Source organism: Sus scrofa, chromosome 9 (genome assembly GCF_000003025.6).
Source record: "Sus scrofa isolate TJ Tabasco breed Duroc chromosome 9, Sscrofa11.1, whole genome shotgun sequence".
In the NCBI taxonomy this organism is placed as follows: domain Eukaryota; kingdom Metazoa; phylum Chordata; class Mammalia; order Artiodactyla; family Suidae; genus Sus; species Sus scrofa.
Genome location: NC_010451.4, coordinates 64373300 through 64388783, shown reverse-complemented (window position 1 = coordinate 64388783; position 15484 = coordinate 64373300). Strand labels below are relative to the sequence as shown.

At 49.1% G+C, this 15484-nt stretch overlaps 1 protein-coding gene across 7 annotated transcripts in view; it reads right to left on the bottom strand.

The window, feature by feature from the left end:
• Positions 1-15484, bottom strand: part of ATP2B4 (ATPase plasma membrane Ca2+ transporting 4) — a 109316-nt gene that overhangs the window by 56886 nt on the left and 36946 nt on the right. For all 7 annotated transcript variants that reach the window (XM_021063194.1, XM_021063200.1, XM_021063197.1 and 4 more), the window contains one exon: positions 228-895. In XM_021063194.1, coding sequence (XP_020918853.1) covers positions 228-420 — 193 coding nt within the window. In that variant the 5' untranslated portion in view covers positions 421-895. The remainder of the gene's footprint in view (positions 1-227; positions 896-15484) is intronic.

Genomic DNA, 15484 nt, shown 5'->3' with positions numbered 1-15484 from the left:
AAAAAGAAGAAATAATGATCTTTGGAGAATACCCCAGTCCCTAAACATCATCTCTGGGAGGAAATGATATTTCTCTTCCATAGCCTCACCTCCTCTCTGTGTTTGAGACACCGTACTGTGCCCACCAGCAAAGTTTCCAGAAATATGCCTTCTCTAGAAGCTGGGAGAAGGATATATTTTAATACTAGCCACCTTTCTCCAATTCCCACGCCTGATATGGCCTTTACCTTCCACAGGGTTGGTTTTCAGTCTACTGCAGAGATTCACTACTCCTCCATAGTGGACATTGATCTGGTTTATTGCATCAGTTGAACGCAGCTCCATGAGCTTCCTCAGGTCCATTACTGTGCAGCCAAATTCCCCTTCTTGGGTCTCAACTATCGAGTTGGCCGGCAAGGAGTGTTCTGTTGGGTTCGTCATTTTGCCTGTTGTTACCAAGCCCCTCGACCAGAGGAAATGTGAATTTTCCCTTCCAGAGACCAGAGTCTCTTGCTTCTCTGCCTCACTTCTTTTTACGTCGTGCTTCTCTGGGAGCCTGGTTGGGAAATAGATCGTCTGTGTCTTGTGCAATAAGCTTCAGAGCAGCAGTCTCTGGCCCAGATCTTTTTTTTTGTATATGAAGCTTGGCAGCAGGAGGAGGAAGAGGATGGGGGGACTGAGTGGAAGGCGGACCACGTGTCACGATGATTGGTGTCCCCAGGTGGTGATGGAAGTGATTGTCCAGGGTAGGTAGGTTCCTAGCTTAGACCAACTTGCCCGGATGGAGGTGTAAACAGGATGTGCATGTTACCATGGAGGCAACCTTAGCAACAACCAGCAACTGCAGTGGTAGAGAGGCGGCAGGAGGAGGAGGAGGAAGAGGAGGGCTCCCTGGATACCAATGACAACTGGATCTCTGGAATAAAGATTCAAAGATAGACAAAAAGAAACAATTAGAGCAGCATGGGGACCAGCACCTGCAAGGGCAAGAGGTATTCATTCTAGCGCAAGGGTTTAGGTGACAGTTGATGTCTGAGTTGAACTGATAGCTGAAGCCTGAGCTGAGTGAACTGAGTTAGGAGAGGCCCCTTCTTCCCTGGGGGCCCCAGCAGCTTGTAAACTCCAATGTAGAGAAATAAATTCAGATACACCCCAGTCTTCCTCTCTCACCTCTTCTAAACCAGGCAGCACAAATCCCACAACCTCAGAGACTTGGAAATAAAAGGTTATGACCTCTAATGGCTCTGATGCTCTCCCTGTCTGTCTATCTTAGGGACCTGCAGCAGAATCTTTTAGTCTGATCTTACCTCTAAGGGGTGAGAAGAGGTCAGTAAAGGAGTCCAGACCAGAGTGAGCTGGAAGGTTGCCTGCCTGTCTGCCACCTTCCCCCATGCCCTGCACCCTCCCCTACTCCCAACACACGCATTTACAAAACAGGAAGACAGGCTGGTAGAAGATGCCCCAATCCTCTGCGGCCCCTCAGAATACTCAGCCTGATGCTGTATGGAAATTCTGCAGCAGGCCACAGCTGTCAAGATCAGGTGCTTAAGATCAGATCTCGGAGCTAAGCCCCACCTTCCTCCAAGAAGCTTTTTTGGGGGAAGTGGTGAGTAAAATGCTCTGGCAGGTGGTGATACAGGGTGGAAGGGGGCACAAAGGGGGACAGAGGACCTCTGAGGAGGAAAGATAGTGAGCTTGGGGCCTAGGAGTTAAGTTTCTCTGGGGTGGCAGCTATGGATTCAGAGAGCGCCTAGGCCATCACCAGGTCAGCAGGGGAGCAGTTAGCCTGTGTGTGAGTGACCCCAGAGGGTCTCAAATCAGCATTTCTCCTCTCAGGAAGGCATATGTTACCTCTCACGCATGCTGATGAGGGGTGCAGTGGCAGAGGATGTGTAGGTGAGAATATGAAGGTGAGAACAAGGCTTATCCTGAGGACTCTTCTCAGCTTCAGAGAGAGGCTGCCCTGCGTAATGCAGAGGCTACTGCCACACAGCAGCTATTTAAAGGTGGAAGGGCTCTTCCATGGTGTTCCCTGGTGGCCTAGTGGTTAAGGAGCCGGCATTGTCACTGCTGTGGCTTGGGTTTGATTTTTGGCCTGGGAACTTCCACATGCGTCGGGCATGACCCAAAAAAGAAAGAAAGAAAGGCGAAGGGGCTCTTCTTGAACACAGCACAGCCCTCTCCAATAAATAGATGAAATCCTGGGCGTTCCCATTGTGGCTCAGCGGAAAGGAATCTGAATAGTATCCATGAGGACGCAGGTTTGATTCCTGGCCTTGCTCAGTGGGTTAAGGATCCGGTGTTGCTGTGAGCTGTGGTGTAGGCCACAGACGTGGCTCGGATCTGGCATTGCTATGGCTGTGGTGTAGGTCAGCAGCTGTAGCTCCAATCCGAGCCTGGGAACCTCCATATGCTTTTAGGGTGCAACCCTAAAAGACAAAAAAAAAAAAAAAAAAAGATGAAATTCTTGCTCCTAGAAGGTGAACAAATAAGTACAAGGACCATCAGATAAGGACTTGACTCTTTCTCAATTACTTTTCTAAAAATCACATATGGCCAAAGTTCCTGCTGATTTGAATCAATCCTGTTCTTGGCAGGTTCCACGGGGATGGAGGTGGTTACACCCCTCCCTCTCCCAGTCTGCCGTGTGCCTCCTCATTCTACTAAAGATTATTAGAGCTACTCTGACTTAGGAAAGGTTATGCCAGCAGGGTTTTGTTTTGTTGTTGTTGCTATTGTTTCTTATTTTTTATTTATTTATTTTGGCTGCGGCGTGCAGTGGCTTGATGTGAGATTTCGGTTCCCAGACCAAGGGATTGAACACAGGCCACTGCGGTGAAAGCACTGAATCCTAAACACTAGACCACCAAGGAACTCCCAGTTGCTAGTATTTTTCAAACATCATACTCTGTTTCTCTTTAGATGTCAGAGAACCTTGCAGAACAAGAGGTCAGGAAAGAAGCTGAGGCAGAGTGTCAAACTCCCTGCAATCATACTGGCATAAGGACAGGCTATACCACAGACCTTTCTCTCCCATTCAGCTTCTTCTCCAAACCTGGAAGCAGTGGGAAGGGCTATAGCAGCAAGAAGCCTGTTTGATCCTCAAGTAGAACTTAACCTTTCAGGCATGTTGAGGAGCTCCTGTCGTGGCACAGCGGAAACAATCCAACTAGGAACCATGAGGTTGTGGGTTAGATCCCTGCCCTCGTTCAGTGGGTTAAGGATCTGGTGTTGCCGTGAGCTGTGGTGTAGGTCACAGATGCGGCTGGATCCTGTGTTGCTGTGGCTGTGGTGTAGGCTGGCAGCTGTAGCGCTGATTGGACCCCTAGCCTGGGAATCTCCATATGCCACGGGAGTGGCCCTAAAAAGCAAAAAAAAAAAAAAAAAAAAAAAAAGGAAGAAAGAAAAAGAGCATGGTGAGAACAGTGCTGATAGCTAGTTTAACTGTAAATCAGAGGCTTTTTTTTCATCTCTACCACTGCAACGTTTGTTCCATGAAGGCAGAGATTTTTCACTTGTTCACTGCTTTCTCCCCAGTGCCTAGAAGAAAATCTGCATAGACTGGGCATTCAGCTAACTATTTTGGTTGAATAACCAGTAGCAGATTCAGAACCAGATTTACTGTCTTTCCAGACAACCCCTGGGCAAATCACTTAGCCTTCTTAGTGCTTAGTTTTCTTAGGGCTCAATTCCTCCCACCTTTACCTGGGAGGAGAATCAGCCCCACCTTTTCACATCATCCTAAGAAAGTAACAAAGGAATGGGATTATAAATAGGAAGAGTGCTTGGAAATCTTAGATGAAAGATGACCAGTGTCTGAAAGTTCCTGTTGTGGCTCAGCGGTAACGAGCCCAACTAGTATCCATGAGGATTCGGGTTCAATCCCTGGCCTCACTCAGTGGGTTAAGGATCCAGTGTTGCCGTGGCTCTGGTGTAGGCCGGCAACTGTAGCTCCAACTTGACTCCTAGCTTGGGAACCTCTGTATGCTGCAGGTGTGGCGCCCCCCCCCCCAAAAAAAGGAAAGAAAGAAAGATGACCAGTGTCCAGTATAGGAGGACACTCATGTGATGGGAAAAAGCTTAATTTGATCTTAATGAACTTTAGTTATCTAGCCCTTTAAGCAGAAGAACAGTAAGCTCCATGTACCTCTTCATCTTTCCTTGCCAGGCATACTCCTATACCCCAAAGAATGGAAAGTTCCAAGGCAGCTTCATTAGAAATAACCACTAGCTAAGTTGGAACCATTAGCAATAACCACTAGGCTCTATGGCCTTGGATCTCTAGAGAAGTGGGGACAGTCTGAAGGTATCAAAGAAGACCGACTCTTCCACTCCCATAGATGACCAGGTCACTTAGGATTAGAACACATGGGACAAGTGGACAAGAATGAGGTTATGTCAGCTTCAGGTTACTCTAGAGACACAGCTATAGGTCAAGCATTAAGCTGCTGGCACAAAGTTAAAGGGGCAGACCTGTTTAAGGTGGGCTCTCTGTGAAAGTTCCTCCAGAGTTCAGAGGCATAGCAGGTGCCAGTACTTCTCTCTGAGCTCTTAGAAGAAGAGTTCTCTGCAACGGCTGAGCTTGCCTAGCCCCTAACCTTATTAGGCAACTGGCAAAGAGTAATCTGTAAGTGCTTATGCTGTCTCAGGCTCAGACGCCTGGGAGGCACCACCTCTTGTCAGGTCTAGATTAGTCACTGGGCTCAGGGCCTTCTGGGTAAGGTATATTCTCACTCCCCGTTTTTAGCATTTTGCCTGCCTAATGATGAGAGGATGGAAGAGCGAGCCCTCTCATCCCTTCATGCAGGGGCAAGAAATCATACTACTTACACGACCATTAAATCATTTAAATTGTGTTCCTCCTAAAGTCCTGTGACATCTGTTCTGCACCTTGTAATGACATGTGAAAGCACTGTCACATCAATTCTATTTTTTTTTTTCTTTTCTGTCTTTTTGCCTTTTCCAGGGCCGCACTCTCGGCATATGGAGGTTCCCAGGCTAGGGGTCCAATCAGAGCTGTAGCCACCGGCCTACGCCAGAGCCACAGCAATGCCAGATCTGAGCCGCATCTATGACCTACACCACAGCTCACGGCAACGCCGGATCCTTAACCCACTGAGTAAGGCCAGGGATTGAACCCGCAACCTCATGGTTCCTGGTGGGATTCGTTAACCACTGCGCTACGATGGGAACTCCTGTCACATCAATTCTAGGTAGGACAGCTGCGACCCCCACCTTACAGATGAAGACACTGAGGCCCAAAGAGATAAAAAGTGATGTGTTTTTTGCGGAGTCAGTGCCCTTGACTGCCTGGTGCTCTTTTCGTTGTTCTTTATTCCTTCCCTTAAGTCTGGACCTCCTCATTTTCTAATAAATATCCAATCCGACTAGGAACCATGAGTTGCGGGTTTAACCCCTGGCCTCGCTCAGTGGGTTAAGGATCTGGCGTTGCTGTGGCTGTGGTTAAGGATCAGAGCTGTAGCTCTGATTTGACCGCTAGCCTGGGATCCCCCATATGCTGCAGGTGCCGCCCTAAAAAGCCAAAAAAAAAAAAAAAAAAAAAAAAAAAAGGCAATCTCTAGTGTACAGAGAATACTCATTTTCACTTAGAGGAAATGCTGACTCTTACACTTGCTTTTTCTCTTTCAGAATTAACTGCACCACATCCCGGGCAATAAGGGTGACAGAGAAGCCCCTCCCGTTCCCACACATACCTGAGAAGCAGGCCATCCTACACTTTCTGATAACTCAACCAGCAGCTAGGCTCCCCAGTAAGTTCCAAAATGAGAAAACAAAAACCTCATGCCCTGGGCCATCAAATCATAAAAAATAGTCACTGTTTCCTCCAATGTTGTCAAGAAATCCCTTACTCTGAGAAACTTTCCTGGGGTGCTACAGATGAGATACATTCCCAGACTATAAGGAAAAAGCCTAACTCCCCATGTAGGAGACAGAGCAGGGCATTTTGAGGATCTGAAAGGAACCCACCCCCTGAATCTCCCCTGCCAAAGGCTCCTATTGAATCTGGCATGATGCATGGAAAATGAAGTATGAATGGAAACAGGAGAAAGGAAACAGGAGGGGCCAGGGGCCTCAGGCTTCAGGCTGGAGCAGCACTGCAGCTGGACCTGCCTGGAATAATAAGCAGCTACGCTCAACACTGGCCTCTGGGCTGCAGGCGGGGGCTGCTCAGTGGGGCCAATCCTCGTGCCCTGCCCTCTTCACTGGGCTGGGAGCCTCTGCTTAGAAGCGAGTGGGCAGCACTTGGAGAAGCTCTGGTTAGAGTATTAGTGGCATGCAAGATGTGAGTGAAAAAGGGAAGACCTGGCGTGGGGGCGGTGGATGGTCATGGGAGCAGGCTAGTCCCACCTCAGAACGCACCAGTTTGAAATATGAAATTTGCTTCAAGCTCACCCTTCCCCATTTAGAGAGAAGTCATGTATGTGTACACACACACACACACACACGTGTATTATACAGGCAGCAGCTTAGCATAGTGGCTGGTATGTGGTAGTTGGTCCATACTTAGTAGCTATTATTACATATATTATTTCACCAAATCTTCCTAACGGTATGAGCACCCCATTTTAGAGCAGGGAAATACAGATTTGGGAACTAGGATTTGTGTTCTAGTCTGAATCCAAAGCCACCCTCCCTCAAGTACAAGGATGATCCTGCAAGAAAATGGAAACAGGAATTCCCATTGTGGCTCAGCGGGTTACGAATCTGACTAGTATCCATGAGGACGCAGGTTTGATCCCTAGCCTTACTCAGTGGGTTAAGGATCCGGCATTGCCATGAGCTGTGGTGTAGCTTGCAGACATGGCTCGGATCTGGCATTGCTGTGGCTGTGGTGTAGGCCGGCAGCTGCAGCTCTGATTCAACCCCTAGCCTGGGAACTTCCATGTGCTGCAGATGTGGCCCCAAAAAGAAAAAAAAAAAAAAAAAAAGAAAAAAAAAAGAAAAGAAAGAAAATGTAAACAAAGCTATGGTTTTACTTCCTAAAGCTTGATGAGAAGGCCCATATAAATCTATCTGTCTCTGGCCCATGACCCCTAAAGGCTCTGAAACAGGTCAGGGAAACACCTTCTTACCTCTTTGGGCTTCCTGGGCAAGAGTGGGGGTAGATGCACAGCTTATCGGGGACAGACGCTCCCCACTCCATCCCTGCCCCCACACAGTGTGGCCCTTGGCTCTGGCTTGGCAGGATTCCAAGCATATCCAATTCCCACTTGGAGATCTCAAGAGCGGGGATGAGGGCTCCCTCCACTCCATCACCTCATACCCACATCCTCGCAAGCCATAGTGATGGGGAGAGGCACAGAGCACCTGCTCTATATCCCCTCCCTCCCTTCTCCAGCAGTGGTGCTTCTAGCGCCATTGCCTAGTGTCTTAAGCTTCACCCTCTCTTGGCACTGCCATGCCTCCAAGAAGGCCTTTCAAGAAAACTGGCAAAGGAGTTCCCGTCATGGCACAGTGTTTAACGAATCTGACTAGAAACAATGAGATTGTGGGTTTGATCCCTGGCCTTGCTCAGTGGGTTAAGAATCTGGCATTGCCGAGAGCTGTGGTGTAGGTCGCAGACGTGGCTCAGATCTGGCATTGCTGTGGCTGTGGAATAGGCCAGCAGCTACAGCTCCAATTAGACCTCTAGCCTGGGAACCTCCATATGCCAGGGGGCAGCCTTAAAAAGAGAAAAAAAGAAAGAAAGAGAAAGAAAGCAAGCTGGAAAGCACCTGATTGTGGCAGCTTGCCTGGCATGAAACGTCCCTGGCTAACCCTTCTCTCTAAAGGACTAAACTCCACACAGAGGCTGCTCTGCTCCCTCCTCATTACAGGCCCCTTCCTCCCGGGACCCAGAGTCTAGCCCACTCTCACTAGCCCCTGCTGCTCGGGTCCAGCAGCCATCCTCACCACAGTCCTAGGTTCTTTCCTTCCCCATGCCTGCCCTGCACTAACTGCTCTCTAATGCCTGCTGGCTTGCAGAGCAGATCTGAGCACACACCCTCTTCTGTCTACTGAGGCCCTTTGGAGGCATATGGGGAGAAGGTCAGAGGCAGAGTATGTTGGCTGGATTTCAGGTGGTGGGCAGCACCACCTGTCACCATTAGCAAGAGCCAGGCTCAGGCCAGGAAGCCAGGTGAGGGCTAGGGCACCAAAACCAGGCCTTGGTGCTGACCACAGCATGACACACTGTGGCCTGTGGTTCTGGTCCTGGTCCTGGAGCCCAGTGCTAATTCTCAGCCAGCCCCTAGGACTTGGGTTCTGATGGGAACTTCTCTCTTGTAAAGAAAACATCACCTGTTGGTGAGGATGTGGCATACATGAAGCTCCCTTGCTTGCCCCCCTTCTCCCCAAGTCTGCTACCCTAAGCGTGTCTTCCTCAATTTAGCAGCACACTGCATGGGCTAGAATCAAACAAAGTACCTATCTGGAGAACATGTGTTGCCTTCAACCCCTGGGCCTCAGGAATCCAGAATTTCCCCCTCCTCTTCAGAACCACCTTGTACTTGGCCAAATGAAGTCTAGGCATAACCTGGACCCAGTCATCAATTGGGTGCATCTCCCAAAGAAATTCTCATGTAAGTCCAGAAGGAGGCGTGTGTAAGGATGTTCACTGGGACATTTGTGACATGGAGTTGAAGGCAACCTGGGATCCCCTCCCCACAGGTAAAATATGTGAGCTAGATAACAGAGGATATTATGCAACAGTCAGAAACACAGATCAAGTGTATACACAACAGTATTGCTGATCTTAAAAATAGCTCTTAGTAGGGGTAAAAATGTGCTTTAACAAAAGTTAAAAACACATGCATCTAGAGCAATATTTGAGAGAGTTCCCTGGTGGCTCAGTGGGTTAAGGATCTGGTGTTGTCACTGCTGTAATAGCTGTGGTGTGGGTTCCATCCCTGGCCTGGGAACTTTTGTATGCCATGGGAGCGGCCAAAAAAAAGTTAAAATAAAGCAATACTAAACATTTTAAGGGATGTACTTATTTACTTATTTTCGCTTTTTTTCTTAAGGCCACACCCGCAGCATATGGAGGTTCCTAGGCTAGGGGTCTAATTAGAGTTACAGCTGCCAGCCTACACCACAGCCACAGCCACAGCAACTCGGGATCCGAGCTGCGTCTGCAACCTATACCACAGCTCATGGCAATGCCGGATCCTTAACCCGCTGAGCAATGCCAGGGATTAAACCCGAAACTTCATGGTTCCTAGTCTGATTCACTTCTGCTGTGTCAGGATGGGAACTCCAGGGATGTATTTAAATAAAAAGATACATATTATCACATTAGAACACTGCTCATAGGCAAGGGAGGGAAAGGACATGCAATATGGGGAAACAGAGAGACCAGGAAGGGCCTTGCATGGACCAGTGACAATCCTGGACCATGAATCCATAGTATGATTGACTCAGTAGTATGCACTTGAGGTTCAAAAAAATTAAAAAATAAAATATATTATGATGGTGACGACTTTCAGACCTAGAGATGCTGTCCTGTGTGAGATACGCCATGACAATGATGACAAAATTTATCAGTTCTGGCCAGATGCCTTCAAAGGGCAGGGAGAAGGTCAGGCCCATAGATAGCACAAACTTTCTCTAAACAGTGATACCAAGAATTGACCCAAAGCAGATGACAGTCTGTTTCTGATCATCTGGCCTGTCGATCCGGCCCATGTCAGAGACCCCAGGAGCTATCAAGATGAAGACAGGAAGCTACATACCATGGATCAGGAAACTGAAGCAGTAAAGTGCCTAGCAGGGTATTGTCACCCCCCTGGGTCCATCCTAAAATAACATCAATTTATCAAGACAAAAAAGGGCAGTCCCTCAGGCCCAGAGTCATAGGGCATGTTCCCTCTTTCCAAATACTCTGAGTCATACTGGCCTAGATCACCTCTGTGGCCTCCGGTGACTCAGGGGGTGTTGAAGGAGTGTTCGTAGCAAGCTAGAGCTCAAAAAAATTCAGACGATGAAAGAGCAACACTGACCATTTCCTTCCGTTGACTAAGGAGGGCAAGAGCTGACTTCAAATGGGCGTGAGAGTACCATCCAGAAAGTCTGCTGTCTCATCATGTACTCCAATGTTCACTGCAGCACTATATACAATAGCCAAGACACAGAAACAACCTAAATGTCCAACCACAGAGGAGTGGATCAAGAAGATGTGGTACATACACACAGTGGAATATTACTCAGCCATTAAAAGGAAAGAAAGAATGGCATTGGCAGCAGCATGGATGGACCTAGAAATGACCATGCTAAGTGAAGTCAGTCAGACAATGAGACACCAACATCAAATGCTATCACTTACATGTGGAATCTCAAAAAAGGACACAATGAACTTCTTTGCAGAAGAGATACTGACTCAGAGACCTTATGGTTGCCAAAGGAGACAGGTTGGGGGTGGGGGGATGGGATGGGGGTTTGGGATGGAAATGCTATAAAATTTGGTTGTGATTATTATTGTACAACTATAAATGTAATAAAATTCATTGAGTAATTAAAAAAATGAAATAAAAAAGGGAGAAATACTATAACTAAAAAAACCCCACAACAAACGAAAGTCTATTGTCTCATGAAAAGAGTGCTGGCCGGCTGGTGGGTGGGAAATGCTCAGGATATGAATTAGCAAGAGTATCTGCCTCTCATACCAGGTAAGGTGCAGCTCCTCGAAACTGGGACACTCAGCCACTAGGTCAGCAGACAGAAGGCAGGCCCTTGGGCAGCAGCATTCAAATGTCCAGTATGCACATGGCCTTGGGCAACATGGATTGCCTTTCTTGGGGCTGCGGTGGTTTTTCCACATTTTGGTTCCAAGGGAACAAAGGGGCTTTTTAGCCGCTGGATTGGCTCCTGGGTTATTTTTAGAAACATATTTCAGCAGAATCACGCCAGGCTCTTGGAAAGTGAGAGGAGGGTCCATCTGCCTTGGCCACTGGAGTCAGGATCTCATTGCTCCCAGGCCTCAGGTTCAGGTTGAGGCCTCAGGGTGAGAGGGAAGAAGCCTCCTGGCCTCAGACTGAGGAGGCCACATGTCATCCATGGAAAGGGAGTGCCGTGGGCAGCTGTCCCAGGGGCTCAGGAGGAGAGGAAGACAAACAGAATTTCTGTGTGACCCAGACACTAGTGAGAGTACCACACACAGTACACCAATCCTGGCTGGCACTCCCATTGCCTCCCTGCAGGCCAGTCTCCATGACAGTACAGAGCACTGAGAGCCACCGCCACCTCTGCCTATTCCAGCCCGTCTCTCAGCCCAGCTACTTCTTGGAGGTCCCAGGCAAATGGATGAGGGCTCCATGCCAAGAAGATGGTATTTATCAGGAAAGAGAACCAGACACACTCCCTAATAACCTAGCATTTCACCGCCCCAGTTCCATTCTTCCTTGTTCATACATTACAGACAGGAGCCACCAAGTCAGCTCTGGTCTTCAGCAAGAGGGCAGATTGGACTCTCTTGCACTTGTGTTGTGCCTTGGAGCTGTGGTTCTGAAATCTGAGTGTGTATCAGGATTCCCCGGAGCGCTCCCAAAGAGTTTCTAGTTCAGGAAATGTGGAGTGGGGCTTGGGAATGTGCATTTATAACAAGCTCCCTAACAGGCAGATGCTGATGCTGGTCTGGGGAACGGCACTTTGAGAATGATGCGGAGTTTACAATGCCACGAGAATCTCCAACAACACTAGGCCTAAAGCACTTTGAGAGTCTGGAGTTCCCACTGTGGTGCAATGGGATCAACAGTGTCTTGGGAGCACTAGGACATGGGTTTGATCCCTGGCCCAGCACAGTAGGTTATAGATCTGGCATTGCTGCAGCTGTGGCTTACATTGAAACTATGGCTCAGATCTGATCCCTGGTCCAGAAACTCCATGTGCTGTGGGGTGGCCAAAAACAAAAATACTTTGAGAGCCTTGCATGGGGACCCAGTCCCAACACTGTTCCCAGGTTCAGGCAGACAGGGGAGGCATAGGAGGGTCTTGTCACATCTCTCCCTCCTTTAGTCCTTCCAGGATGCTGACTTCTGCTTCCATTCATCTCAGGGGCAGTATCCTTTCTCAGAGCAGCCCAGAATCTTCCCAAGGAAAGTCCCCCTCACCCTCTCCTGTGAGTCTCAGAGAAAACAGACTTGAGAGGACCTCCCTGAACAGGTTGCAAGAAACCTGTTCGGGTTGCAGAAGCCAAGATTTATTCAGAAAGTTAAAACAAGCTACCTCGTGAGGTTCAGAGGAACATGTTAGGTTCAAGTGCAGCAAAGCCCCCTCTGCACTCCTGTTTCCTTCGGTAGGAGATAAGAGGTGGGGTGGTACACAGAAGACACCTATCAGTCACTTCATGCTCCTCAAATATTACCCACCCCCAAGGGAATGTCCAAACCCCATACTGCCTTTGCTCAGCCATTTTCCACGGCTCCCACAGAAGGGGTCCACGGCTCCCGGGGGTACCTGCCCGCTCTCTGACACCAAGGCAGTGGCCCGGGTGCAGCCAGTGGAGCAGCAGCAGCTGCTGTTTTGCAGTCGGGGCGACAGGCTGCTATAAACACTTGTTTGAGGTTGCTATGGCAAACTGAGTGTGCAGCCTGGCTATGGTGAAGCTATTTATGTGCCTGTAATGGCAGAGTGGTCTATTTATTATTTTACTTTTAAAGTTTTCCTTTCCCAACCCCCTAAAACAGCTTTAAAAAAAAAGAGCCACCACAACTTTCTCAGGCACGAAGAGTATAGTCAGATAACAGAATTCAAGATTGGAGCCAGCAAGGGCGAAACTGCAGTGAAGAGTATGGTAAGTTCCTTTAAAGAAGGGAATGTATGGGAGTTCCTGTCGTAGCTCAGTGGTTAACGAATCCGACTAGGAACCATGAGGTTGCGGGTTCGATCCCTGGCCTCGCTCAAGCAGCATTGCCTGAGCTGTGGTGTAGGTTGCAGATGCAGCTTGGATCCCATGTTGCTGTGGCTGTGGCGTAAGCCAGCAGCTATAACTCCGACTAGACCCCTAGCCTGGGAACCTCCATACATCGTGGGTGCAGCCCTAAAAAGACAACTTAAAAAAAAACGGGGGGGGGGAAATGTGTGGCTTCTTGCCCACCATGTCTCTGCCTTGGCTCCTCAAGGACAAAGGCCCCACCTCAGGGTTTTCTCACCTCTGAACCACTTGCATAACTGAGAAGAGATAAAGCTGCTTTGTCCTCTTCCTTCCCTCAAAGCCAGGCACCTCACAACAGCATTCCTAACAACACCCCCCTCCCCACTGGCCCCCCCTGGCTCCCAATGTCATCAAGACACTGAGGCTTCCACAAGGGGTCATGGGAAGAGAGCCAGGGGTGCAGTGCCACTCAGCATGTGGCCTGGCCCCTCATGGCTGAAGGGCTGCCGGAAATGACCTCTGAGGTGCCTCTGAAGGGTTACATGTTTCCCCTACTCGTCCAGAGAACTTTCATCCAATTCTCACTCCTCAGGGAGCTCTGGGGGTGAAGGGATTCAAGGTTTTCATACAAGATTCAAGGTTTTCATTAGGGTGGTCACCAAGGAGTCAGCATTCGAGGTTCAGATGCTGAAGGATGGTCAAAAGTAAGGTTGGTTCTTCTGGGGACACAGACGCCTCCAGGGCACTGGGCACACAGAACAAGTTTTTGGGAGAAGTAGAGAGTGATCAGAAATCTGTCTCCGGGGAGTTCCCGTCATGGCGCAGTGGAAATGAATCCAACTAAGAAACATGAGGTTGCGGGTTCCATTCCTGGCCTCCCTCAGGGGGTTAAGGATCTGGTGTTGCCCTGAGCCTGTGGTGTAGATCGCAGACGTGGCTCACATCTGGTGTTGCTATGGCTGTGGTGTAGGCCAGAGGCTACAGCTCCGATGAGACACCTAGCCTGGGAACCTCCATGTGCTGTGGGTGTGGCCCTAAAAAGACAAGAAGAAAAAAAAAGAAAAAGAAAAGAAAAAAAAAATCTGTCTCCAGCAGCTGGGCACCATAGCCTCTTACCTAGAACTCCCCCCACCAAACACAGAGTAACAAATGAGAACCAAGAACTGGGCCGTCAGTCAAACACAGCTCAAGAGGGCAGAAGAGTAGAAGAACTAGCCCGCGTGGTGATCGCACACACCCCGAAGCTGAAAGTGTGCGCCAACTGATAAGCATGCCAGTCACTGAGTGATATCTAAGGACTAGAGAGCCTCCTTCCAGAAACAGCTGGTTGGAATACAAAAGATGCTGCCGGATAGTATCACCCCTCTGTCTCCACCTTATTCCAGTTCCTTTTGGATTGGTACACCTTTAAGCAGGAGGAAAAAACCCAACGCCCATGGGCACATTAATCAGATTTAAAATAAAGTTAGGGCAATGTTAAGAAGAACAAATCCCATACTGTTCAATTCCTTCCATCTCCGATTATAACGAATGTCTGGCAGATGCCACCATGGCTCAGCAAGGCTATCAACAGCCCCCATGGGGAGGAGAGAGGAAAAAGAAGGGGGAAGCTGCTGCTGATTCCACAGGGGACGTACCCACTGCTGCCCCAGGAGAGGTCAAAGTCCTAACTGACAGCCCTGCTTAGCTGCTGAAGTCTTGCTGGGAAAATCAGAACTTGGGACAGAAATCAGTCTTGGCAGCACCTTGGGGTCAAAAGAGCAGAGCGGGCATGGTTTCTGGGCTTGTCAGACCAGCTGTCATCAGCATCCCATTGTTCCTGGAGGGTAGGAAGGGAGAAGGGAGGCGGTGAGGAAAGGGTCCAGTGTGGGGATGGTCCTGGCTGGTTAGGGGTAGGCTGAGAGCGTCATAGACCCCAGGGATGCTGTTCCTAAGTCACGGGGTATTTACTCAAGCTGAGAGGCATTACTCGGGAATACATAAAAAGACAAAGAAGCAGGTATGTCTCAGAACCCCCTAGGTATAGTAAGCTTCCAAAAAATCATGGCTAGAAAGAGCACCTATTCAAAAGGGCGCAGATCCTCGGTGACAGACACAGGGCCCATTGTTGAAAGAGACAAAGGGCAGGCAGAGAGGTGAGTCAGCCCCAGCTGGGGGTTGTTTATGGAAGTCTCATGGGAGAGATTCGGAGTGAGCAGAAAGGGTGTATCACCTCTCTCTCCCAGCACCTGCCCCAGAGCCTGGCCTAATGTGTGGTGTTCATGAATGACCCCCACACCCACCATGTTCATGAAGCACCCCCCCCCACCCCCGCCCCGAGTGCTTTTGTTTCCAAGGGAGGGAGAAAGATGGAAGGCCCAGAAGTGGACCCAATCTGGACAGAAAATCAATTGTCTATAGTCCAAGAACCTCCCCCTGAGCCCATGCCCCATCCTCCCCCTCCTCCTTCTGGGGCTATGGGGCTGGGGGACAGAAGGGACCAGAGGCACATCGCCCTGGTTCTCCAGGACAGTCACAGGGCTTTTCTGGTGCAGATAGATGGGAGACCAGCCGTCACTGCAGGAATCATCCACTCTCTGGGCAGAAGCAAAGGTAAACTATAAAGAATTCAAGTTCTCCCAGCACCCATTCGATTTA